At 34.2% G+C, this 27,783-nt stretch overlaps 2 protein-coding genes across 2 annotated transcripts; one reads left to right on the top strand and one right to left on the bottom strand.

Moving 5' to 3' along the window:
* The first annotated feature begins 867 nt into the window (after nucleotides 1–867).
* On the top strand, nucleotides 868–5,808 carry LOC136203973 (uncharacterized). Its single transcript, XM_065995178.1, has 10 exons — nucleotides 868–1,141; nucleotides 1,214–1,283; nucleotides 2,510–2,634; nucleotides 3,026–3,134; nucleotides 3,234–3,297; nucleotides 3,398–3,453; nucleotides 3,907–4,014; nucleotides 4,731–4,880; nucleotides 5,060–5,230; nucleotides 5,317–5,808. The coding sequence occupies exons 1-10, from the start codon at nucleotides 906–908 to the stop codon at nucleotides 5,548–5,550; spliced, it is 1,323 nt and encodes a 440-aa protein (XP_065851250.1). The 5' UTR covers nucleotides 868–905; the 3' UTR covers nucleotides 5,551–5,808.
* Nucleotides 5,809–10,011: 4,203 nt separating this feature from the next.
* On the bottom strand, nucleotides 10,012–14,470 carry LOC136202989 (uncharacterized). Its single transcript, XM_065994016.1, has 3 exons — nucleotides 14,285–14,470; nucleotides 10,891–10,986; nucleotides 10,012–10,800 (listed from the first exon to the last, which is right to left on the bottom strand). Exons 1-3 carry the CDS (start codon nucleotides 14,393–14,395, stop codon nucleotides 10,372–10,374), a joined length of 636 nt encoding a protein of 211 aa, XP_065850088.1. The 5' UTR covers nucleotides 14,396–14,470; the 3' UTR covers nucleotides 10,012–10,371.
* Between the last annotated feature and the right edge of the window lie 13,313 nt (nucleotides 14,471–27,783).

Raw genomic sequence — 27,783 nt, 5'->3', positions numbered from 1 at the left:
ACTCAAATTGTTGTTATCCTAGCTTATGGGGTTCCTTCAACAATTCCACGCTGCCCAAGCTATCTCTGTCTCTCATTGTCCATTCTTTCGTCCTTCGTCGTTGGACAAAGCCGCTTGATAATGTTATTAAGGTGAATGTAGATGTTGCGATATTTGTTGATATCAATTCAATAGGATGTGGCTTTATATTCTGCATCTCAGTTAGGCTCTTAGAAGGTAGCTACTCTTCTTTTATTCCGGGTAGCTTTGAGGTTCATGCGGCTGAAGCGCTAAAGAAGTCCTCACCTAGTTAAAGACCTCCAATCGACAAAATGTTATTGTTGAAACTGAATCAATGATGCTGATGCTAATGCTTTTAATCGAGGCTTTGAAGATTATTCTGAATTCGATAGAATCATTCATAATTATAAAGCTTTAGCTAGACAAATTGACGGAGTCCGTTTTTCTTATATTAGTAGACAAACTAATCGTGTTGCTCATTTCCTTAGTAGAGCGTCACAGTTTGTTGATGGCACTTATTTTTGGCATCAAATTTCTTTGGTGTTAGATGATCTCTTCTTCTTAATGAATTCTTTCCCCTCACAAAAAAAAAAAAAAAAAAAAAACATAAAAGTACATGAGATTTTCATGAAATTAGGTTCCCTAAAACAGGGCATACATTTCCAACCTGTTTCAAAATGTGAACAATTTTTTCTTTTGTATTATTAAAAATTAAAAATAAATTTTTATATTATAGGTTAATGTGTAATTCATTAACCAATAAGAAATAAGAATATATATATATATATATATATATATATATATATATATATATATATATATATATATATATATATATATATATAAGATTATAAAATGTAGTTTATAATAAGTTGGTTATAGAAGCAAAAGGCAAGAAAAAAAAAATGGCGAATTGCTTCTGTAGCCCTCTCTACTCTTCTCCCCTCATTAACTTCCGAAATCGCTCAGTCTCCTTTCCTGATTACCATCTTCAACATCATTCCTTTCCTCCAAATGCTCTACGCTACGCCCGAAACACCAGAATCAATTGCAGTTTTGACGATAACACTACTAGGAAACCAAGTCAATCATCTTCTTCTTCTTCTTCTTCTTCAATTCAACTATACAGTCAAATTGAGAGGTTTGAGCTATTTTAAATTCATGGGTATTTCTTCTTGTTCTTCTTTTCCTGACTTGGGTTTTCTTCTTTCAGGTTACTTACTGATACTGTGAGGCAATCTCAAGGCCCTTGGGGTGTTTCCGGTGACTGGAGCGAAGTTGAGGTTTTGTCTCTTTACTTTTGCTAAATTTCATTTGATTCAATTCAATTCAACTTTGAGGTTCATTGATTTTTTGAAAAAAGATGTTCCTCTGGTTTATGCAATTAGGATGTAATTCCTCTTAACTTATTGAGCAGTGGAAAAATCATTCTATTTTTTTTTTGTTATTTAAGCTTGCCCATAGGAGTACAAAAACTACCTAAACTCGTAATCTTTGGAGGTCTGCCGCTTCCATCTCTGTACCCTTTGTTTGGATGGGGTGTTCAATAACATTACCATGAAAACACTCCAATTGGGAGGGTTAGAAAATTTATACATAAACCCCACCAATTTACCATCAAAATCAATCAATTACCTTCCAATCAAACATGGATATCTACCATACTTGCCTTACTTTATTAACTCCCCATTAGCCCTCAAACACTCAAGTTTACCTTGACCATTCAACTTCAAAACCGGGCATAAAAGTTACTTTACCTTTACTATCATAAAAGTCCACTAACCTTTGGCCACTTCAATAGTAGTTAATCCTCAATTGTGGAGCTGATGGAAATGGTATTTTAAGCAAATTTAATTCTTGAACTTTTTTGATTTTGAGGTCATTCGAGGTGATATTTAGTTAGGAGAGAGAAAACAGTTGTTTAGAGAGAGAAATATCAAAATGGTGATTTGGAAAATTGAAATCGTGATTCCATGTGAAATGTGATTCTAATTTCTAAACAACTTTAATTTTTGGACTTTCCATTTTGGGGTCTTCAAGAGTCATTTTGAGGTCGTTTACTTTTCATAAGGGATTTTTATGTTAGTTGAGTGATTTTTAAGTCTGGTTTTGAAGTGGAGGGGCTATCATGTTAGTAAGGGCAAAGTTGAGTGACTATGGGTGTAGAACACAATTTTAGGTCCCTGTATTTAGATGTTTGTGATATTGAATCCTCAACTTTAGTTTTACTCTATTCTGTTAAGCTCATAAACTTTACATGTCCGTTTTATTTAGTTCCTCAACTTTATTTGTGCTCTATTGAATCCTTAAACTTTATAATTGAAACGAGTCCATTTGTGTTACAAAGGATTTAATACGCTTCAATTATAAAGTCATAGTTCTTCGTAGAACATAGTTGAAGTTGTGGGCTCAATAGCATAATCAGGTGGAATGCAGTGGCTTAGAAAATATGTTCTGCCTTATTTCTATATTGACCTATTTAACTAAATTATCAATGATACCATTCCAGGGAGCATGGGTTCTCAAACCAAAAAACTCACAACCCACTTCAGTTGTTCATTTCATTGGTGGTATATTTGTTGGAGCAGCCCCCCAGCTTACCTACCGTTTGTTTCTTGAACGCCTCGCAGAAAAGTGAGTTGTTGCATCTAGCGAAATATGAACCTTTCTCCTATAAAAAGGAGTTTTTTTTCTTTTAAAAAATGAACTTTTTCTTTGCATTCATTGGTTTGTTTTATTCATCAAAAAAAACAAAAATTGGTTTGTTTTGATGGATTCTGTCTGATTATGCAACACATTCGTTTCTGGATGCTACCTTTTCATTTGTCTCTTCATATTTGTGACCTTTTATGCTCTTATTTATGTAAATTGACATTCAGTTTGGTTTTGGCTCTTTTTTTGTTATTATACTTTTGAATCAATCAATGTTTTTTGATTTGGCTGATTTGAAGCTGGAAAATTTGGTTGTATCATCTATTGCTTATAACTGATGACACAATGATGAATATTCGTTTGGCTTATCTAGGGGGGTTTTGGTGATCGCCACGCCATATGCTAGTGGATTTGATCATTTCTTTATTGCGGATGAAGTGCAGTTTAAATTTGATAGGTGTTTTAGGTTCTTACAAGAAACTGTGAGTTTCTTTTCTTCACAATCTGCATTGTGAGACCTTTGTTTTTGGAGAGGGATGTGTTTCAGGAAGTAAATGTCCTTAAATTGGTTTGTTGTGCAGGTTCATGATCTTCCTACATTTGGTATAGGACATTCCTTGGGATCTGTCATCCACCTTTTGATTGGTATGCTTTGAAGTTCTTTCTTCTTACTTCTCCACAATCACATTGTAAGTAACTAATTTTCATCTAGATATTTGCTTGATTTGACTTTTTGGTTTATCAGGTTCACGATATGCCGTGCAGAGAAATGGAAATGTGTTAATGGCATTCAACAACAAGGTACTCTACCTCCATGTCTAGATGTAATCACGGAAGAAAAAGCTGTAATAGAGATATGATACTTATTATAATTCTGTCCTGAAAATTTGCCTCTACTGAATGAGTAATATACTGGCCAACAAGGACGGATCTAGGGGGTTCAAGAGGGGGCTTGAGCACTCACTGGTCGCCGGAAAACTCCATTGAATCTTGGATCTGTCCCTTGCTGGCCATGTATATGGTATTGGCTTCCTCATTTGTTCTTATAACTTCATCATATGGGCATTAACAGATGAAATAAACGGTTCAGTTTGTTCGTTTGCTTTATGATTAGGAGCAAACTGTTGAGTCTATGCTTGTTTATTTTTGCTAGTCGTCGTTTTGCAACATATTTTTCGGAAGTAATGGATCCTTATTACTAGAAACCCTTTTCCAAGTAATGTGGCTTACAAAATTTTAGGTTTCTGTTCACAGGAAGCAAGCTCAGCTATCCCTTTGTTTTCACCTTTTGTTGTCCCTATGGCCCAAAGTGTTGGACCAATTCTATCAGATATTCTATCATCGCCAACAGTCCGTCTCGGGGTAAGATTCTTAGCCAGCAATTTTCTATCCAAGCATGGTGTACAAGTTCTGTTTATTGTCCTTTTATAGTTGTCAAAGAATGCAATATGATCTTAATGAAGAATTTAAATGCCATGTTATCCATGAGAGTAGAGCTGAGGATATGTCAATTCTATCTGAGAATATTGCTATCAATTTCTTACATGACAACACGATTTAAGAGAAAACCCGCTTGACACAACTCATTTGATACGGGTCACGACTATCATTTTTGTTGCATTTACGTCATATAAATCAAATAGCACAATTATGACGCGTAAACCCGATTTGACACCCTATCTGAGGATAACTATACTCCAAGTAAGTAATGTGCATATCGGTTTCATCCTACAATTCTTTTGGCATAATATGTTAGCTAGTATAGTTATTCAGATTTTGTTCCTCTTCTCATGTTCGTTCAATCCCCTGATCCACTAAAATTTGGTATGCTCAATCTCCTGCCAGTTGATGGTGGTCACTAAGAAACAGATGTCGGTCAATTTTGTGTGTCAACGTACATATAAGTTTTCAGGGTCACAGAACAACATTACTCTAAAACTTCAATCAAATTCTCAAATTGTATAAATATAGGTTCATCATATTCCATAGTTCAGAATAAATATGGAATGCTTGCAGGCAGATATATGAAACCAGTCTTCACATCTTCTTCTTTTTCTCTGCACTTAATCTTTTTGCAGGCAGAAATGACTTTGAAGCAACTCGAGAACCTTAGCCCTCCCATTATGAAGCAAGTTCTTCCTTTGGTGGAGCAATTACCTCCGTTGTATATGGATTTGGCTAAGGGAAGAGAAGACTTTTCTCCTAAACCCGAAGAAACTCGCCGACTTGTATGTAGAAATTCCAAAACCCTTATTGAACTTTCACCATATTCTCAAAGTTCCATAAACATTTGACCCTTTGTTGGGCTATACTACTACACTCCAAAATGCATTCTTTACTTAGCAAAACATTATTTACTAGTTTCATCCATAATAACCTCATGGTTTACGCTTTTGTGTTTCGGCAGATAAAGGCATACTATGGTATATCCAGGAACCTCTTGATAAAATTCAAGGACGACACAATTGATGAAACATCAATATTAGCTCAGGTTCTTAGTTCAGAATCAGCAATTAGTTCAATGCTAGACATGTCAATTCGCAAGTTACCCGGAGATCACGGGCTTCCTTTGCAACAGGTACAATAAGTAGACAAAAACCTTTGTAGCCTAAATCTCTCAGATGAAGCCAAGCTTCTTATGATATGTCTGTCTCCACCTTGCAGGCTCTCCCAGATGTTCCACCAGCAATGGCAGATGCAGTAAATCGCGGAAGTGAGTTTTTGGCAAATCTGACAGTAGGAACATCGTGGGAGTCCGTTGCCAAAGAAGTAGGCAACACATTAGGTGCAGATTCGAAGATTCTTCGCGCACAAGCATCGAAGGATGTAGAGCAGCTTGTAGATGCAATCACATCGTGGATGGCCACGAATACAGGTCCTAAACTTCTGAGATCATGATCTATAGGATAGAAACAAACACCAAACAAATCAAATCAAAGCAAAGAAAAGAAAAAGAAGAAAACTTTATGATATTTGATTACACATTCTGTAATTTAAATGGCATTCATTCCCACTCATGAAACTGATAGGAAGTTGCAAATAGGAACACTAGAAAATTCTCTAGTGTGTGTATAGAGAAATAGAAGATGTGTATATTCCTGAATAAGGTTCTCTAGAGTTGAATGACATGATTCATGGGAAAAAGTATAAACTCAATGAATAATTGGCCTTGCTCGGTAATGTTAGTTCATCAATTGACTCATTTTATAAGTTAAGGCTATTCACGTTTTGGCCATTATCCCTATATGCTTTTTATTATTATACACCCGTTGAAAACAATTTTCTCTCATCGTGTGACTGAGAGGTTACGGGTTCGAGTCTTAGGAGCGGCCTCTTGTCAAAATATTGGCAGAGAAAGGTTTGCCCCCAGCACACCCTTGTGGTGGGATCCCTCTCCACACCCTCGCTTAAGCGGAGACGCGTAATGCACCAGACCGTCCTTTTATTGTAGTTAGAAACTTCTCTATTGATTGAAAATTTTATTGGGGAGAGCAACATTATATAGAAAACATGTTGTTAGTTAATTTTCATCTTGCTTTAGAGGTGCGTCATGTAGCAAGTAAATATTGTCTTCTAGTTCAAATAGAAGTGAGTCAATATTGCAACTTAGATTTCAATGAAGATTGTTTTACGTTGTTGTCATGTGACTGAGAGGTCATAGGTTGAGTCTTAGAAGCGGTTTCTTGCCAAAAATTAGCAGGAGAAGGCTTGCCTCCAATACACCCTTGTGGTGGGACCCTTCCCTAGACCATCGCTTAACAGGGATACGTAGTGCGCTGGGCCGCCTTTATACTTGTAACTTCACTAAGAAACAGATGAAAATTGTAGAAGAATCACGAGAAAGACAAAAACACTCATACTCATCCCATCATGTCAAGATGATGAAATACTAGTCTAGCCTTATATCGATTCTATTAAGTGTTAATTTCAAATAAATTCTACAAGGTTTCATGTTTTTATAGATTGGTATCTGTGGGGGTTTTATTTTTTGTTACAAACTTAACTCTGTAGTTTGTAAAATTTTCATTTTTTTTTGTTGACTTTGCCAAAATTGGCCGATAACGGCCTCAAAATGAAACTTTTCAAGAATTAAATGATATTTTAAGCAACTTTAACTTGTTAGGTTTGGGAGTGAGAAAACTCTAAAAGCATCTCCAATAGAGGGTGCCTAAAAGAGTGTCAAAACTTAACACATAATTCCAAAATATAATATTTTATTGACTCTTTCATCCACGTCACTTTTGACAACTTTTACTTAAAAAGTGCTCCAATAGAGCTTGCTTGAAAAGTTGTCATTATAATTCTATAAATTATTATTTTATTATAAATATCAAAATAAAAGGCTCTAGATTTTATTATTTCTAGGAGAGGGACCACAGATTTTATATTAAAAAATAGGGTTAATTACAAATAACTACCCTGTGGTTTGGCCGATTTGCGATGTGGTACCTGTGGTATTTTTTTTTTGCAAACACAACCATGTGGTTACAAAATTTTACATGATTTTTTTACTTTGCTAAATTTGGCTGATAACGACTTCGAAATGAAATTTTTCAAGAGTTAAATGATATTTTAAGCAACTTTAATTCTTCAACTTTTTAGGTTTGAGGTCATTTAGGTGTTGTTTTTTTTATGAGAGAGAAAGATAATGTTTAGAGAGAGAAAACTCTAAAAATGATGATTTTGAAAAATTAAGAATAGGGTTCCATAGTAAATATGATGCTAAACAAGTTTAATTCTTGAAAATTTTCATTTTGAGGTCGTTATCGGTCAAATTTGGCAAAGTAAAAAAAACATGTAAAATTTTGCAACCATAGAGTTCTGTTTGCAAGAAAAAATACCACAGGTACCACATCGCAAATCGGTCAAACCACAAGGTAGTTATTTGTAATTAATCCTAAAAAATAATAAACAAGATTGCCAAGAGGTTGCAAAAAATTGGTAACTTTCTTTGGCACTCACAATAACTTCAATAGTGGGCACCCTTTAAAAGTTGTCAAACCTGATGACACATCAGCCGACACTCTTTTGGACACCCTCTGTTGGAGATGCTCTAAAGATGATAATTTTGAAAAAAAAATGTGGATCCATAATAAATATGATTATAAACAATTTTAATTCTTAAAATTTTTTATTTTGACGTTATCGATCAAATTTTATAAAATCAATAAGAAAATGAAAATTTTACAGAGCCTTCTATTAATTGAATGCTTTCTATTGTACAACATACTAACGTATTTGCTTGTGGCCTTCAATTCAATTAGTCATCTGATCTTCTGTCTGTGTCCAAATAAAGAGAATTTAATGTGGGTCCACACTTAGAAAATTCCAGATAAAAGTTATTGCGAGTCTCTGTCATAAAAATTTATTCGTACAAGTAAGTCTTGGTAAAGCCTCATGTGAAAAGTCTTAAAATTTAAAAGAAATTTGAATTTTACCCAAATCAAATCAGAATTGAAATGATCGAAAAGACAAACAACTTCTAACCTTTAACCTTAACTTGACCAATGAAGATAATAATAATAATATTAATGAAGAGCCAGTTTCGAAATTGTCAACGTACAAACATGAAGCCATGCTTATTCTCTGATTTAACTGTGAAAATGATTGTTGAAGTTGGCATTCAGCGCCAGTTTAGTTCAAATCGAATTTTAAGAGTTTGTTTGGTTCAATTGTTAGCTATCGTAGTTAGTCGTTTGCTGTTATTGTTAGCTGTTTGTTATTAGCCGATTAATTATTAGTATTTAGTAAAATTGTGATGAAATGTTGTTCTTAGTAGGTAAAATGTAATATGAACATTAAATTAATTATAAAAATTAAAAAAATCTAAATAAATATGTAACTCATGTAGTTTCATCGATTTACAAATTAATGTCTATGAGTTTTTTTTTTTTGTTGCAAAAAGAGGATTGAGATCCTCGTTATTAGCAAAATTATAGATTTTTAGGTTGACATTCTCAATTTGATGAATTCAAAATAAAAAATTTCAATAGTGGATGATATTTAAACCGTTTTAATTATTCAACTTTTTAATTTTGAAGTCATTTAGTTATTTTTTTATTAGGAGGTTCTGAAAATTATAATTTAAAAAAATCCATGATTTAAATGTTTGTCAGCTTTAAGAGTCATTTTTACCCACAGTTTCTTATTTCTTACCACTTTCTTTATTATTTGGGCTTTGAGTTGATTTTATTTGGCTTTTGAAGGTTTTTAAATGTAATAGTTGGTTGCCTTTTTCATTATAAGTGTGGAGCTTATAGCAATAGTTAAGAGATGGTTTCACCATTACCTTTTATCTCTTCAGCAGAATATTGATTGCACTTCAACAAATGAATAATTGTGTATCTTTCTTTTTTCTTAGCTTCAGTCCAGACTAAAATGACATTATTTTGACAAAAGGTTTAGTTCATATAGGCTAGATTTTTTTTACGCTCTAAACAGTTAAAAAAGCTAAGAAATGTTAACTTATTATTGTTTATGGTTACATATTAATACCCATTAAAATTAAGAAGACTTGATATATGAGAGGAGTTTATTGAATTTGGTCAGAAAAATCGATTATCCTTTGATTTTAAGAGTATCTCGTTAGCCATCTAAACTTGCTTAAAATGTCTAATTAGCCCCCTAAATCCACGTGGCACAACAATGAAAGGTTTGGACAAATTAAAATGATATCACTTTAAGTAAATAGATCCTTGTAACAACCGTATTGAGTCAATATAACAATTTAAGCAAGTTTTAGAGAGTAATAATAAGTTGTTATAAGGAAGTTTAAATGGCTAATGAGATACCCTAAAATTTAGGAGGCTAATAAGTTTTTTTTTTTGGGGACAAGTTTAAGAGTATTCATTAGGTTTGAGGTAAGACAGAATTAATCTTCTCAATGGTCGACACCTCCTTCTGCCTCCTATGGTTGTGTTAGTTTGGCCACAATGAATTTTAATATTAATTTGTTCGGTTTAACTTACATTTTTGTAGACAGATTGATATACAAATTTATTTTGGATTAAAAAGTTAGGCTATAATAGTAAATTTACTTCATAAATAGATTGACCATAACCAAAGATGAAATCCACAACATCCTGAATCGTGCATTTCTTGAAACTATGTCTGCCTTGATGATCCCAAAGAATGTCTTTCAAGCCAACAAAACCACATTGGTAAAAGATTGATTTATCACCGGTGATCGCAACTGTTACTGCTGCTACTATTGGATTGCTATTCTTAGGGAAGTTGTACAAGTTCTCGTGACAATATTGAATATTATATTTACCGACAGAAAATGTTGTTTATACATAAGAATATTGAATATTGATTTATCATCTAAGACAAACACTTTTACAATTTTTAAAGTCTCCGCTGTCTTTTCGAGTGTTGGCATTGATTTGCAACAAGCTTTCTTACATGCAACATATAAAAAGTTGTTGCTGTAGGTATTACAGCAACACTGTTGAAAGTGTTGACATTACACTAGTCCAAAAAGAATAAGCTACACTTTCTAATGTCCGAATCAACATTTTCAAATTTCGCAACGTTTTAATGTAACACACTTTGTTCAACAGGAACACTTTCTACTCTAATGTAACAAAAGCTTTTATCAAAAGAATTTTTAAGAGTCAATAATAACATAACATTATCCTTAATCTTAAGGCTGCTAAAATTGTTGAGATATCACAGTATGAAAATATGTCAATATCTCAACAATTGAACTTAACATTGTCATAACGATGGAGAAGAATTGTCACCTTCACTAGAAGAGCGAGAAACATTGCCACCTTCAATAGAAGAGAGAGAAACATTATCATCTTCACTAAAAATGATGGCACTAAATTCCTTCATATCAACCTCCAGATTGGGATCAATTCTTCTCAACATGTTCATCACCCTTGGTAAGTTCTTTCGGACACCGTTGTTCACTTTCTCCGTCATTTCATCAACAAGTTGTTTTCTCATATCTCTTAAACTTCTTGCCAATTTCTCTACATAGACGCGAGGAATGATTGGTGTCAACGGTTCCTTCAGTTTCCTAGTTCTTTCAGGCATGCGAACAAGCCAAGATAATCCGTCTGATGTGTCACCACCACAAATCGGTTGCTCAACACTCTCACTACTGTTTCCTCCAGATGAGCAAATTTCTTTCAGTGTTAACTATAAAAACATGAGATAGATGCATCCACATAAGAAATCTAATATAATTGGTAAGAAAAAAATATTGTTTCACTAAAATAAAATGCTTACAATTCTACATTTGTGTATTTCATCTGACAACTTGCATTGGTGTTCCACTTTTCGTTTACGGGTTGTAGGTGTCTCATGATTTGGCTTTGCAGGTTGCTAGCAAAGAAGAAAGACAAAATAAAATGTAACTCTAAACTAGGAAAATTGCATTCAAATTGCAACTACTTGAAAAATAGTCTACTGCAAACTATTATCAAATATGAAGGATAACAAAAACTCGATAAAACTAAAAACGAACAAATAAACTTCATAAAAAAAAAAAACATACAATAAACAAATAAACAAATAAAAAAACAAACACACAATAAGCCCTTTGCCCAAAATAACAAACCATGCTATTTGTAAGTCTCAAACGAACAAATAAACTTCATAACAATCATTTAGATCAGCAAGGTTCGGAATTTTGCATTGCAATCCAGTATTTTTGCTTCTATATTATCTTTGTGCACTAAAAGGTTAAGGTCTAATTAATCTTAACGGTAACCTAATCGTTATATTTTCAGGGTGTTATGTTTCAATTTGTCCATACCCCTAAATGGAGTAGTTATATTTAAATACGGTATAGCAGCTCTTCATGCCAAACTTTTAGGCCTCACCACTAGGAGTTCTTGCAGTTTCTCAATTTAGTAGTCTAAACTTAGCTATACACAAAATGAAAATTGTGCAGTTTCTTTATAACAGCAGTTTCATGGTCAAATAAATCAAGAGAAGAAATCCTGTGACAAAATCAGTAGATTTAATTGGTTGAAGACAATAGTCGAGAGAGATAAACGAAGCAAAAACAAAAATCACAAAAATTCAGAAATAGACACATGGTGGAATCGTAATCGGTGAACTAATGCCAAAGTACACTGAACTGATTTTTCAACGTTTGATATCAGAGTTGGATATTGGAGGAACGGATGAAAACAAGAGAGATAAAAACACATTCTTAGAGGGTTTGACTGCGAATTTTGAAATCAAATAATAAGGAACAGTTTTGAAAACAGAAGAGTAAAAACTGAAAACAGTTTTGAAAAGACGAAAAAACAGATGTTTAAGCTTGATCACTGAATCAATCAAGACAGGCTTTAAAAGGATAATGAAATAACAAAGGTAGAATGAAAACAGGACAAAACAGAACACACATACACATTATAAAACTTAGAATCCAAAGTTTATGTATATATTAACAATATACTAGTCCATTAACGCAACACAGAAAAGCTAATAATCAATTCATGTTTCCATGAACAAAAAGCTTTCTTCTTTATACATCTTCCAAGATGTTTTTTAGTCACGAATCCACATTATAATTATAAATTACACCGGGATCCAGTACCGCAAGCTTTCGGTACTGGATAGCTGGATACTGAGAGAGTATTTGTATGACCATCTTAATCTATTTGTTTTTTTCTAAAAAGAAAAATCTATATTTATTATTTCCCATGTAGTTAGATTCTTTTAGGGTTGTTTTTTATTATGGGAGAGAAAAAGAGCTGATGTTTGGTGGGCATGGGGGAATGGAAGAGCAGTGAGAGGTGGGTAAGCTATATGTTCAATAGCAATAAAAGAAAGCAGGAGCAAGAGTTTTAAATTTAATCCAATTATCTTTATAAATAAATTATAGGCTGAATACACCATCTGCCCCTGAATTAGAGAGGACAGGTTTTACAGTTCAGCAAGTAAAAACGTTTAATCTATTCCGTGAATTATGTAATAACATTCCAAGGTGTGTTCTTTGCAACAGAGTGAGTACTTGACTACATTTTATGCAAATTGAGGGGTATCGGAACATTTTACGCAAGTTGAAGATGCTATCGAGACACTTCGAAAGTTCAAGGGGCCAATCATGCTTTTTGGACAAGTTTCAGGGGTTGATGATGTATTAAGCCTAAATTATAAGTGTGAAGACAACTCTAACAACTGTCCGATTTATCTATCAACCTACCTCACATTTCCGTAAGCCTACCATTTTTTATAAACAAAAAATCCTAGACTGGTCATCTCTTCCTCTAAACAACATCAAACTGGTTAGTCACCATGTGTCAAGATCATATCCATATATAACTCATGCTTAAACAGACTTCATCATACAAAACAGTTTTACACTTATAAATAAAACTAATATTCTCCAATAACCTTGTTTGGAAGGAGGTTAAGCCTTTGTTTGGAGGTGAGAGTTAAAGGAGGTAATGGAAAGGGAAGTGATGGAAAGGAAAGTTAAAAATTAACCTTGTTTGAGAGTTTATAGAATGTAAATGAGGTTAAATGTTTAACTTCGTTTGAGAGTTTAAATATGGAGGGGAAAGAAAGTTAAATTTACTCTGCAGAGATAAAAAAAAATTAAAAAACTTTACGTTACTCCCATTAACTCCCAATTTGGAGTAGAGTTTGGAGGTTAAAGGAAGTAAACATTTAACTTCCATTAAGCTTCATTTACTCTCAAAAAACAACTCCCAAACAAGGTTAACTTGATATTTAACCTTCCATTACTCCCATTTACTTCCATTAACCCCCTAATGGAAGTAAATGGAAGTAATGGAATGTTAAATATCAAGTTAACCTTGTTTGAGAATTGTTTTTTAAGAGTAAAAGAAGGTTAATGGAAGTTAAATGTTTACTTCCTTTAACCTCCAAACTCTAACCTCCAAATTGAGGGGTTAATAGGAGTAACGTAAAGTTCTTTAAAAAAAAATGTCTCTCAAGTAAATTTAAATTTCCTTCCCCTCCATATTCAAACTCCCAAACGAAGTTAAACATTTAACCTCAATTACATTCTATAATTACATTCTATAAACTCCCAAACAAGGTTAATTTTTAACTTCCCTTTCCATCACTTCTCTTCCCTTTCCATTATCTCCTTTTAACTCTCACCTCCATTAACCTCCAAACTCCCAAACAAAGGCTAGTGGAAGCAATGAAATGTAAAATTTTAAACTAATCTTGTTTGAGAGTTTTTTATAGAGTAAATAAAGGTTAATGGGAGTTAACATTTTACTTCTATTAACTCTACACTTATACCTCCAAATTGGGGGTTAATTGGAGTAATAGAAACTTTTTAATAGAAACTAACCTTTTAACTCTCGTTATTAAGGTTCCATAAACTCCCAAACAAGATTATGTTTCCATCACTTCCCTTCTATTCCATTAACTCCTCTAAATCTCACCTGAGTTTGAACAGAGTTCATATAAGCTTGAGATTATTAGCAAATCTGTGCAGAATCGAAGTAACCAAAAATTGTAACTCGACAAAAGTTCAACTGCGATTCTCATTATTACGCTAACACTTGAAAAGCTCAACACACAAAATCATCTTGAAAATAAAGCAACTAATAATCCAGCAATACAGAGCAGAAACACGAGGAGTCCCCGCAAAATAAAAAAACCTAAATCAAAGCAAGTAATAACCTACCTCTGCGACTGTGAGTGTTGTGGTGCAGGTCGGCGTGGGTGGCCGTCGGTTGGTGCCCCGATCTCGTCTCATCCTCCGGTCGGTCGGTGCCTCGATCTCCTCTCCCCTCATGTGCAGTTGCAGGAATGTCAATGAGGCGAGAAACGGTGAATAGTAAAAGTTCAGTGAGGTTTTTTTCCTTAATACATAAAAAAAAAAAAAACTATTGATCATCTTTCCCTAAACTTGTTTAAAGTATTATGATTAAGTTCTTAAATTTATAAAAACGATATAATGATGTATAAAATAGAAAGCTAATTTGTTTTAAAGACTTAGAATCACAAATTATACCTTTATTGTTTAAGTTCTAGAATTCTTTTTACAGATTTAAACAAATTGCAATGTTTAAACAAGTTCAGAGCAAATAGATCACTATAAATAAATTCAGAGGAGTAATATATCACTTTGAGAAGATTCAGATGGTTAATAGGTTATTTTAAGTAAGTTGAGAGAGCTAACGAAATACTACGTAAGTTTCAGGAGCCAATCAAACTTTTGGAACAAGTTCAGAAGACTCTTTGATATATTAAGCTTTTATTTTTTTAGGGTAAATTTCAAATAAAACCGATGTGGTTGCACTAATTTTCAGATAAAAGACTATGGTTTACTTTTTATCAGAACGATGATTGATGTTTCACACTTTTAATAAAACAAGGACTTTTTAGATTAATGCTATTAAAATCATCTTTAACGACCTGAAAATGAAAATTTTCAAGAATTAAAGTTGTTCAATATCATATTTGCTATGGAACTACAATTTTTATTTTCGAAAATCATCCTTTTTTGAACTTTCTCTCTCTAAACATTAACTTTCTCTAAATAATCTCAAAATAAAAAGGTTGAAGAATTAAAGTTGCTTAGAATATTAGTAGTTCTTAAAATATGTCATTTTAAAGTCGTCAAAGGTGATTTTAATAGTATCAATCGAAAAAGTTCTTATTTTGCTAAAGTTGAAAACATCAGTCCTTACTTTAAAAAAAACTAAATCACAGTCTTTTATCTAAAAATTAGTAAAACCACAGGGGTTTTATTTGAAATTTACCATTTTTTATAACGTTTTCAAGAATAGCAGATTTCTTTTTGAAGGAAAGAAGAGCAGATTTACCATACCATATAAAATGATGTAAATTTAATCTTAATGTTTTCATGCAAAATCAATTTTAGCTTTACATTACCGAAAATTTGAATAAATTGGTTTGACTATTATTTAATTGTCACATCAAAGATTTTAAATAAATTTGTTGATAAACTAAAACACTTTCGTACGTTTTCTGTTGGTATTTATATCTATATTACTGATGTGGTTGTTCACTTGTCAACATGATTGCACATAACCAAGATCTATCCATCACTTTATCTAGAGTTAAATTACAAATGTTCAAATCTTGAGTAAACTTAAAGGTCAAAAGAGGAAAATTCCAAGCATTTAATGTCCTAAATTTATCGGTATAAGGGAATATGTTTTCAAAAAATTTAACATCACGAGAAATAGTATAACTATTACTCTCTAGATCAAAGACCTTATATCCTTTTACACGAGCTTTATATCTTAGAAATATACAAGGTCTGACTCTGTCATCAAATTTTGCTTTATAACCCTTCAAATTAGAAATATAAAATAGTAAACCAAATATTCTTAAATTTGAATAATTAGACTCGGTCTTATTGAACAAATGATTAGATGTCATATTATAAAGCAAAGGCCTGGATAACATATTAATAAGATAAAGATCATGTAATATGTCATCTGTCCACAAATTCAAAAGTAAAAATGCATGAAAACGTAAAGACCTAGCTACATTTAATATGTATTGATGCTTTCTCTCCATAATATTATTCTGTTGTGGAGTATATGGACAAGAGAATTGATGAAGAGTTCCCTTAACTAAACATAAATCCTCCAATTTTAACTCTGGAGTATTATCTATTCTGAATATTTTAATATGAATAGTGAATGAACAAGGGGTAAATTTCATCAATGGTGTACAACTTTTGGTCAATTTCACACTTTGGTGTACAACCTTCAATTTGTCTCACTAATATGTACTAACTTATAGGTGACCTCCCACTTTGGTGTATGGCCGGTTAAAATGACCGATCGACGCGCCACATCACCAGTTTGACTGGTCAAAAAGTCAAAATTGATCTCTAATTAATTGAAATGTCTAAAATACCCCTATTATATTTCCCTCCTAAATAACAAAAGGTACAATTTGCATCTCTCTAAAACCAGTTGCATCTCTATCTAACTCTCTCTCTCTCTCTCTCTAAAGCCTCTCTCTGGCTCTCATTTTCTCTCTCTAAAGCCTCTCTGTGGCTCTCCCTTTCTCTCACCAACAAAGGCAATTACTTCAGAATCTGATGAAACTAAACCTAGTTGAGGCAAACTTCGTGCCTCTGAAATCAATTGTAGCAGTAGGATTTTGAGATGAACAAATAAATTTCTTAGCAACATCGCCCTTCATGCTCTCACGGAATGAGTGCCTTCCGGTAGTAGTCGAAGTTGTATGTATCCCATGACCGTCTGATTCCTTTTGGAGATTTGAATTTAATGGTTTCGTTAATTCCATTTATCGGACTAACTGATCCCACCACCGCTTCATGACCTTCTCGATCGTCAACGTGGTGTTCCTTAATTTGGCGGTTGTAATTCACTGAATCCTTTTTTTACAATATCAAATTTCATGTAACATACAGTTTTTGTTATTAAAGTATTTTAATTCAGTTCAATGGATGAATTATTTCGTTCCCTGTAATTTTGGAACTTCGTTCTCCTTCTAATTTCTATAATTAAATCAGCTTTCTCTCCTTTTATTCAATCTAATTATCACATTCACTTTCTTTTCTTAGGTATAGGGTTCCGCCACAATACAATCACAATTCTGTTACAATAAAAAAAACTAACCATGAAAAAGTGATGAAGGATTCATCAATTACCTACATTGTGTTAGCTGTTGTAAAGGTTGAGCTCTTGGATGATGAAAGTAAAAAGAAAAATGTTGGTTTTCTGAATTCAGTCATACATTTTTAAGATTGTCTATCTCCTTTTGTTTCCATACTAGATCATGCTTCGGTCTTGAGGAGATGGTTCATCTTACCCGTTCAAATTACAATAGTAAATTCCAGTTTTTTTTTCTTGCATTCAAAACATTAAACCTTGATAACCCAAGTAATACGGGATTTGCAACTACAGATTTTGGCTTCAAACTTCAAAGTTTCAGAATGCTAGGATTGGAGAGAGATTTAGAGAGAGAAAATTAGAGAGAGAAAGGAGGAGTTGTAGAGTTAGAGAGAGAAATCTAGAGAGTATAATAAAGAAGAGGGTATGATAGTAATTGAATATAAGGTGGGTCTCATATTTTTAAAGGAATGAGTGGAAAAAAGGTGATATGGCAGGTTTGACCGCTTTGACCGGTCATTTTAACCGGCCATACACCAAAGTGAGAGGTCACCTATAAGTTCGTACATATTAGTGAGACAAATTGAATGTTGTACACCAAAGTGTGAAATGGGACAAAGGTTGTACACCATTGATGAAATTTACCCAATGAACAAGAACATGGTGATAAAACCCCTCTAAACATTTAGTTGCTTGAGCTTTGTTTCTCAAAAGAAATACCCAAATATATCTAGTATAGTCATCAATAATGATTAAAAAATATATATATTCTGCATGTGAAATAGTGTCAAAAGGTCCCCACACATCAACATGAACTGAATCAAATGCATTAAGTGTCTTAGTAACACTATCCGGAAAAGGAAGCCTTTTCATTTTTTTATAGGGGACAAACAGTACAATCAAAAGAAGTATTCTTGCAACAAGGATTTACACTTGTAAATTTATTCATCAAACTAAATTTAGAAATAGGCACATGGCCCAACCTAAAATGCCAAAGTTGTTCATCAGAAAAAGAAGTCCTTGTAACTGAATTTACATCAGAAACGATTGAAATCAAAATTACAACAACTTGAATTCAACACATAGAGGCCTTTGTCATATTTAGCTGAACCAATCATCAACTAATGATTTCTAGTTCTTATCTCACAGACACTAGGAAGAAAGACACATGTAAGTTGATTGTACTTAACTAACTACTAACAGAAATAATATTAAAGCTGAAGTTTGGAATATAAAAGACATTTGATAAAATCAATGCTTTACATCCCTAACAATATCAACCTCCATAGTTTGATTATTAGGCAACTTAACAATAATATTCATATCATTTCTAACTCTGTAAAAAACATTCAAATTCTTGGTTATATGATCAGTGACTCTTGAATCTAATATCCATGAAACAACATCAGTAGAAGGCATTTTAACACAATTAGAAACAATACATGTACCTCCTTCACCATGAATAACAATGAAACTATTGATATTATGAGAATTAAACTGTTGTGGCTCATGTAACATTGACATCAATCTCTTGACCTGTCATGGATTCAATTGCAAACCATAAAAATTAGACTGAATATGTACATGAACAACATCACCTTGAGCAGCACTAGATTGATTCATTGAATTAGACACTGCAGCAACAACATTGGTAGGTCTCAACCTCTGCCATAGACCTGAACCTTTCTTAGTGAATTTAAAACCTTGTGGAAAAACATGCTTTCTATAGCACTAGTCTATAATATGCCCTGGTTTGTCATAATAGATATAGACCGATCCTTCTTCTTAGCATTGTCCTTTGGCAAGATTAATAAAAGATTCCATCAATGGCATAGTTTGACCAATTAACTGTCTTTCCTGTTGAAATACCAATTAAAAATGGTGGTAATCTCTGGTAAGGGACGAATCAACAAGATTTGTGACTTGATTGGTGCAAATTCTGTATTCAATTAAATTTCTTGTAGTGTTGATACTGTTTCACTTTTAGCAATAGAGAAGCACAATAACACAAATGAGCACAAGAACAAACAACTAATGGCCTAAACTTGATAAGTGAATGGTGAATGTAAGGTACACTTATTTGTTTCCTATCTGTTTGCAAAGGAAACCTGACGAGCAATCATCGACATTTTCCGTATTAATTTGGACGTCTCTTTCACCCCGCTATGTGTCATCAAGTCATTATAACTGTTGATCTTAATATCCAATTATACACACTTTGGCAAGGCGCCATTATCACAGCTGTTTGGATTATTTGGTATACCCATAACGACTGTTTTCAATGGAACGCAAACTGAGGATTGGTTTAGCTCTTAGGCTCATTTAGCGAGCTATTCGAGATATGGGAAGCTATAGGAAAGGCTCAATGGCGAATACATGGAGGGATAAATAGGTGCTGTGTATTTTTTCTATTATAGGGATACTGCGTTAGCCATTGCGTCTCATCTCACTAGTCTGGCAGCCCCCTCTCCCTTCCTGATTCAAGGTTAATACAGACAGGACAGTCTCGGGGAACCCTTTAATGGCAGGACCTGATGGTCTTTTTTAGAATGAAAGTGCGTTCTATATGGCTTGTTTTGCGACCTCATTGGGTGCCAAAGACGTATTTTTCGCAGAACTTAAAGGTGTTATTTTTGCTATTTTAAAAATGGAAGAGTTCAATTGGTTTCGACTATAGACAGAGAGTGACTCTATGTGTATATTAAGCTCCTTAAATCTCGATCAAAGCTGATTCATTGGGAATTATTGCATGATTGGATCGCTTGTTTGAGTACCATGAATAATAGCATAATCCAGTTTCACACATTTATCGAGAATACAACTTTACGATGGATCGTCTTGCCACCTATACCATCACTGCTGCTGATATTACTTGGTGGAATTCATTTCCTCCTTTTTTGCTCTTCATTTGTTTTTTTTTTTTTTTTGTAAGACCGCTTGCTCGCGGTTTATTCAAATTTAGACTAGGGTTACATTGTTTCGTTTTCCTTTATCTAACGTGTCTTATTTTTCTTTTAATAAAATTTGGTTCCGTATTCTTAGCTTGCCTTGGTCTGATGCCAACCTTGTGAAATTAGTTCTGAGTTTAGTCTTGGCTCGGTCACCCACTTTCACTAAAGGAACTCACCAAAATAAATTTTCTATAAGTTATTATTTTGATATATAAATACATATAATAACATAAAAAAAAAAGTGTCCATTCAAAAAAAAAAAAAAAACATAAAAAAATGACTCCCGATTGGATATCGTAACTCTCAATTAGCTGCTTAGTTTGAATACTGGTACGGGTCTAAATCCCAATTTTGATAACTTGATTAATTTGAAGATTCCATTTTGTTTAAATCAATATATATCTAGAGAAGTGATAGCAAAGATTAAATTGTGATGAGAAGGTACATGAAGAAACTAGAAAATGTCTAATCAAAAAAATTTTTTTTTTCTTTCGAGGAAGATGTCTAATCATTTTCAACCTTCAAGTGAGAACCCTCCTCTAAGTGAGAACTCACCTTAGGTGAGAACCACCCAAAACTACGTAGTTTTGAGTAGGAAAATTAAGAAAAAATACTACTGCTTATTAGGGGGTTCAAATCTAGGACCTGTTAAGCTACACTCCATGTTGTTTACCACTAAGCCAATTGTTCTTTTAATATATTATTTCGCGCGCTGATTAATATATCATCTCCCTTTTAGATTCTATTGTTTTTTTTTTAATATTTGATGCATGCACTTATTAATATCGATTAAATATGCATAATAATGAATTATTAATAGAAAAAAGGAAATGTGCATAATAATGAATTATTAATAGAAAAAAAGAGAAATGTGCATAATAATGAATTATTAATAAAAAAAATCCAAGAACATGCTCTAATTTCTTATTTATTTAATTCCTTTATATTTTTGTAATTATGTTACATAGGAAAATATATTTTTTAAAACATACGTTAGGACATATATTTTAACTTTTAAAACACGAACTATGAAGTTTAGAACGTACGACATATTTTTTAGAACATACGTTATGTTTTTTAGAACATGTATGTTATGTTTTTTCGAACATGAGTTATAAATTATATTATAGAACAAATGAAAAAACGATCCAGATATCTACTGATTTTTTAGAACATTATACTTAATTTTTAGAACACAAACTATATATTTTTTAAAACATACGTTATGTTTTTTAGAACACGTGTTATGTTTTTTCGAACATGAGTTATAAATTATATTATAGAACAAGTGAAAAAACGATCGAAATATCTACTGATTTTTTTAGAACATTATACTTAATTTTTGGAACACAAACTATATATTTTAACTTTTAAAACACGAACTATGAAGTTTAGAACGTACGACATATTTTTTAGAACATACGTTATGTTTTTTAGAACACGTGTTATGTTTTTTCGAACATGAGTTATAAATTATATTATAGAACAAATGAAAAATCGATCGAGATATCTACTGATTTTTTAGAACATTATACTTAATTTTTGGAACACAAAATATAAACTTTAGAACATGCGTTATGTTTTTTAGAACATACATTATGTTATTTAGAATATGAGTGTTATAAATTATATTATAGAACAAATGTAAAAATGGTCCATATATTTACTATTTTTTTAAACATTATACTTAATTTTTAGAACACAAATTATAAAGTTTAGAATATATGTAACAATATTTAGAACATCGTCCTTAACATTTTAAAATATAAATTACAAAAATATAGAGGAATTAAATAAATAAGAAATTAGAGCATGTTTTTGCATTTTTTTCTATTAATAATTCATTATTATGCATATTTCTTTTTTTATTAATAATTTATTATTATGCACATTTAATTGATATTAATAAGTGCATGCATCAAATATTAAACAATGGAAGCTAAAAGGGTCGTAATATATTAAGCAGCGTGACACATAGTACACAAGAAAGACAATTGGCTCAGTGGTAAATAACATGGAGTATAGATAAATAGGTCCTAGGTTTGATGAACCCCCTAGTAAGCAGCAGCATTTTTTTTTTAAATTTCCTTACCCAAAACTACGTAGTTTTGGGTGGTTCTCACCTAAGGTGAGTTCTCACCTAGGAAAGGGTTCTCACAAGAGCCCTCTCCTATATATATATATATATATATATATATATATATATATATATATATATATATATATATATATATATATATATATATATATATATACATACACACATGATCTAACTATACGCATATAATTATAATATTTAAGTTTAATTTAGTGCGTAACGAGTCATGTTTGAGTTGACATACAAAGTTTTAAATTCGGTTAGAATTAACATGTTAATTCGAAACACTCTTATATCTTTGAATAATTAAGTAAATATTTTATGGAGAAAGAGGTCAAAAACTAAATGCTCTCTCGCTTGACCTAGCCGCCCTCTCGTACATCGTCGAACATGGCACCACCGGAGGACTTCATCGGCATCGAAGTTCTCTTCAATCCAAGCCTCAGGTATGTTGTTGCTGCGGATTCTGCTAGTGGACCTCCGTTTGCTCCAAAACCTTCATTCGCCTCAGTTTTGAACAATCGCACTCTAGAAATTCTTCCATCCTCTGCTGCAATCTGGAATATGGGAGGTTTAAAATTGATTCGAATCTCACAAGCTGCTTACGACAGAAGGTTAGCAATGTGCTCCCACTCTTTAATCGGTCGATTAATTTTATCCAAAGGTGATTCTCCTTGGAAAGTTGCAGACTTGAAACGGAACCTAAATACGATTTGGGGATTTATCGAGGCCTGGAAACTTATTGCAATTGGAAGAGGATATTATCAGGTGATTCTTCCGTCCAAAGAGGCTAAGGACAAGGCTCTTGGTAGGGGAGTTCTGTATGTGAAACCATGAATTTTTCGACTTCAACCATGGATTCTGGTCTTCGATCCTTTCGCGGAGAAATTCACAAATGCGCAGGTATGGGTCTGACTTTATGATCTTCCTCGGGAGTATTGGGATGTGCAAATTTTATCAGACATTGCAAGGGGAATTGGGGGTTTAATTCGATTTGATAAAGCCATAATTGATGGTGACCTTGGTCACTTTGCGAGAATGCTTCTGGATATCGATATGGCAGGTGAATTACCGACTCAATTGGGTATTGAACGGGAGGGGAAACAGATATGGATTGATATTGTATACGAAAAGCTTCCGAGCTTCTGCAAGGTTTGCTCTAACATTGTCCATATGGCTTATGAGTGTAAGAAGAATAAGAGACCTGTTGATAAGAAAGAATCCAGAAAACAATCGGCTTCACCATAGCGTCAATATCAGATTCTTCAAAGACCGACTAATGGAAATTGAGACACCATTCCTGTGAATGAAGTAACTGGAAGAATTATTACTACCCTTAATAAACCACCTAATGTGACTCCTGAGCTGGAGTTGGCGAAGGATCTCCTTGGAGATGAACCTCCGGACTTGCTTTTCTCAAGCAACTCTATGGATAGGGAGGCTATGAGTGACTGTTTGGAGAGCCTCGAATCTCTTGGGAACGCGAACATTCTACCCTTAACTGAAGAGTTCTCGACTTCATGGGCGGATCAGATGGACAAAGAAGAGGAAGAATGGCATACTGTTAACTCTCACAAAAAAGATGCTAGATTCTCTTTAGTAGACAATGACAACCCGAACTAAAGGGGTAAGTAAACCGCCTTTACGGTTCAAATGAATGTAATTTTCTGGAATTATAGGGGAATCCTTAACCCTAACACTCAGAGGTATCTAGCTACTGTTTGTAAACAATATAGGCCTGACTTTCTCTGTTTAGCAGAGCCTATGGTTGATTTTGATTCAATTCATCATAGTTATTGGCTTGGTCTGGGAATGACTTGGTTGCTTACAATTTGAGGGAGAAACCTTCTCTTTGGATTCTGAAATTGAGCAATTTGAGTGCTTTTATCTCGGTTACTTTTCAGCATGATCAGTTTGTATTGCTTTTGGTCTTGCTTTAGGGTACCTCACACCATCTCTGCTTTGTTTATGGAAGCATCTGGGCAAATTGCAAGATGGATTTATTCAATCGCCTATCTGTGCTGAAATTGGAGAATGGTGGCATATGGATCACTGTTCGGGACTTTAATGTCGTGCTTGGCGTGCACGAGAAAACCGGCAGATCCTCTGCATCGAGGCTTTATCGGGATTTTAGAGAATTCATTGACAATGGAAACTGGATTAATGTTCCAACTTCTGGTTGCTTTTACACTTGGTGTAATGGCAGGCAAGGGAATGTGAGGGTTAATTAACGACTTGATAAGGCTATTGTCTCCACATCCTTTACTGAGATTTAGAATTTTTGTTGTACTGGTTTACTGCGCCATCACTCAAACCATCATCCTTTTCTGTTCACATGATCCTCCGGCGCCCGTAAACTGCCTAGATTCCGGTTTCAAGAAATGTGGATCAGTCACCCTAGGTTTTCTGATGTGGTAAAGGAACACTAGGACCTACCTTGCCCTCCGCTTGCCCATATGCCTTTGCTTTCATATAAGCTTCGGGGACTTAAGCCTATTCTTCGTCGCTGGAATAGGGAAGTCTTCAGAGATTTTAATCTGAACATTGCTAAGGCTCAAGATAAGATGGCTCGAATTTAACTAGAAATTGAATCAACTGGTTGGTCTGATGCACTTCATGAACAGGAAATTGAAACTCATTCACAATTTGATCGATTCTTATCTCAGAAAGAGACGTATTTGAAAGACAAAAGCCATATCTGATGGCTGGCGGAGAAAGACAAAAATAACTATTCTTTCATAGAGTGGCTTCAGCGAACAAGGCGGTGACTGGTATCAGCTCATTAAACATTGATGGTGCACCTTGCACTAATCTGGTGTTAATTTCAAATCATATTATGGACTATTATTCTTCCCTCTTTGCCAACCCTGCCCAACAACCTTGTGGCTTAGATTCTGTTTGGAACACGATTCCTCATCTTGTTTTTGATGATGAAAACGACTCCCTCCTATAATATCCTACTAATTCTTTGATCAAACAGACTGTATTTGCAATAGACCCCAGCAGCTCTCCTGGTTTGGATGGGTTCTCTGGAAATTTTTTTCAATCTTGTTGGTCGATTGTTGGTCCTGACGTCTGTAGAATGGTAAAGTGGTTCTTTCTGTATGGTTTAATCTCATCTGGTCTGAATTCAAACCTCATGGTTCTTATACCAAAGGTTGATGGAGCCTTGCTTATTGAACAGTACATGCCTATCGTCATGAGCAACTCCAGCTTCAAGATCATTTCTAAAATCCTTACCGACAGACTTGCCTTAATTGCTGCTAAAATTGTTACCTCTAATCAGTTCCGGATTCATCCAAGGGCGCCTCATTCATCAATGTGTTGCCATTGCATCTGAGGGCATTAATTCCTTGAACAAAAAATCATATGGGGGGGGGGGGGGGGAATATGAGTCTAAAGATTGACATTCGGAAAGCATTTGATACGCTTGACTGAAGTTTGTTGAAACACCTTTCCACATGATTTTGATTTGACAAAATTATTTAGATTAATGATAAAAATATTCTAAACACATTAAATTTAAATGCTTTGATTTATTCACACTAATGTGTTTGTTCAATGTTGAGATATTTGATTTATAAGACATTAAGATAAATGGCCCAAAGGCCCACAAGAGAAAGTCAAGCTCAAGTCAACAGATCAAAGCCTCACAGCCCAAGAAGACCAAAATGCAGTCATACTGAGTGAATCGCAAGCCCATCAACAAGAAGGATCGAGAAGCCTTCTACTAATAGCTTCAAGACGAAGCTGCTGAGTTGAGCGACAAGGCAGTCAGGTCAGCGGCAGAACAGAACAAACTTAAAGACAAAGTATTTCTACTTTGGGTAAAGCTCAGAAGACGCAGAAAGCTGTCTGGAAGACTTTACTATAAATGTGGAAACATTATATTCCATCTGACGAAAAGCTGCTGAGCACTGCCGAAGACAGAAGATACAAGAATCTGATTGGCCGAGGACGCTGAGCACGTACTGAGTGAAAGCGACAGGAAGCCGTTTCCCTCCAACGGTTATTTCGAAATTCGAAATCACCGGTGCTTCAAGTGTCACTATAAATAGGCCTCTCAAATGCTTCATTCGATGCAGATCTTCAATTAAGTCGAAACGCTGACCAAATTGATATTCGAAGTTCTGTGAGAAAAGCAAAGCAAATCTTACACCAATTCCAATCTTGTGTAAAAGTCTAGAGTGATCTTATTCATCTAAAGTGTTTTAGCAATTGTTGTTTAGGACAAACACTTATCATTTCTAGAAGTATCAAAAGGAGAAGCTGAGTACTCGGTTACAGTACTCAGCGGTAGTAATAGGAGTGAGTAGAGGAATAGAGGAAGGCACTCTTGTATACTCAGCTTGCTATTGTAAAAGGTTTGTGCTCTAACTTTTAAAGAGCTCAGTAGAGGATTCAAAAATCTCAGAAGGAATTCCGGGGACTGGACGTAGGCGGAGAGGCCGAACCAGGATACGTCTGCTGAGTAACATATTTCTAACCCTTAACTCCTTTATATATTGCTTGCTATAAAACTGATTAACGAACTCACGCTGAGTTAAGTGCACCGAGAAGCTGAGTTCAGGAATAGACTCAAGTGATATCTCCTGACTCAAGAAAAGAAACAGACTTAGTCACTAGTTGACTAAGGTTGTGTCTTATACTACTCAGCACTGCTGTGTAACTCTTTTCTTAAAGAAAAGAAGTCAGCCTTAACGGACAAATTTTTTGAATAGTTCCTATCCCCCCCTTGGAACTAATCTTGTCACGTTACACGGGACCAACAAGTGGTATCAGAGCCGATGGTTCGGCTGGGAGAATATGCATGAGATCTAAGGAGATGTGGGAGGCTCTCAGTGTGACCTCGCGATGGGAAATCTGTGCTTGGTGCCTTATGTCGAAAGTCTTCCTGATATTGTGGTGGTCAGGTGGCGTGTTTCGCGGGTTGGCGACGGTACAAGATGATTAGACAGATTATCGCTGAAGGGGAAGGCTTGTGGTCCTTGGTCTGAGGGGAGGAATTGTTGGGTATACATCCCAAGTCCCACATTGGAAAGATATAAGGGAGTTGCATAGTTTATAAAGAAGTTCACCAACTACATTAGTTTGAGGCCTTTTGGGATTCAGAACCAATTCAAGGTTCCGAATAAAAGAAATATTCCTCTGAACACTCAGTACCAAAGTACTAGTCAGCAGAGATGGAATCCTCAACGGAATGTCCAGTGTGATTTCTGTGGGAAGAAAGGACACACCACAAAGGTGTGCTGGCATGCTCAGCATTGGGGTGCTGACCAGCCAGTGAGATATCCCCAACGGAAGGTCAGCTGTGACTTCTATGGGAAAAATGAGCACACTATCAAAGTGTGTCGTCATAAGATTAAATATGATGTTTCACCTGCTGAGCCTAACAAACAAGGACCCAAAAAGACTTGGGTACCTAAAGATAACTAGCTATATTGCAGGTAAGCCTGAGGTGTGCTGAGAAGTCAAAGATGTGGTACATTGACAGCACATGCTCGAGGCATAT

The sequence above is a fragment of the Euphorbia lathyris genome, chromosome 8 (assembly GCF_963576675.1).
Source record: "Euphorbia lathyris chromosome 8, ddEupLath1.1, whole genome shotgun sequence".
In the NCBI taxonomy this organism is placed as follows: Eukaryota; Viridiplantae; Streptophyta; class Magnoliopsida; order Malpighiales; family Euphorbiaceae; genus Euphorbia; species Euphorbia lathyris.
This window is presented reverse-complemented; position numbering and strand designations above follow the sequence as displayed.

What these genes read in the sequence shown, in the direction of transcription:
- LOC136203973 (XM_065995178.1), top strand. Translation starts at nt 906, where the DNA reads ATGGCGAATTGCTTCTGTAGCCCTCTCTACTCTTCTCCCCTCATTAAC. An exon ending in GTGACTGGAGCGAAGTTGAG is followed by an intron (nt 1,284 to 2,509) that starts GTTTTGTCTCTT and finishes ATACCATTCCAG; the next exon opens with GGAGCATGGGTTCTCAAACC. An exon ending in TTAGGTTCTTACAAGAAACT is followed by an intron (nt 3,135 to 3,233) that starts GTGAGTTTCTTT and finishes TTTGTTGTGCAG; the next exon opens with GTTCATGATCTTCCTACATT.
- LOC136202989 (XM_065994016.1), bottom strand. Translation starts at nt 14,395, where the DNA reads ATGAGGGGAGAGGAGATCGAGGCACCGACCGACCGGAGGATGAGACGA. An exon ending in CAACACTCACAGTCGCAGAG is followed by an intron (nt 10,987 to 14,284) that starts GTAGGTTATTAC and finishes CTTCTTTGCTAG; the next exon opens with CAACCTGCAAAGCCAAATCA. An exon ending in AAATACACAAATGTAGAATT is followed by an intron (nt 10,801 to 10,890) that starts GTAAGCATTTTA and finishes ATGTTTTTATAG; the next exon opens with TTAACACTGAAAGAAATTTG.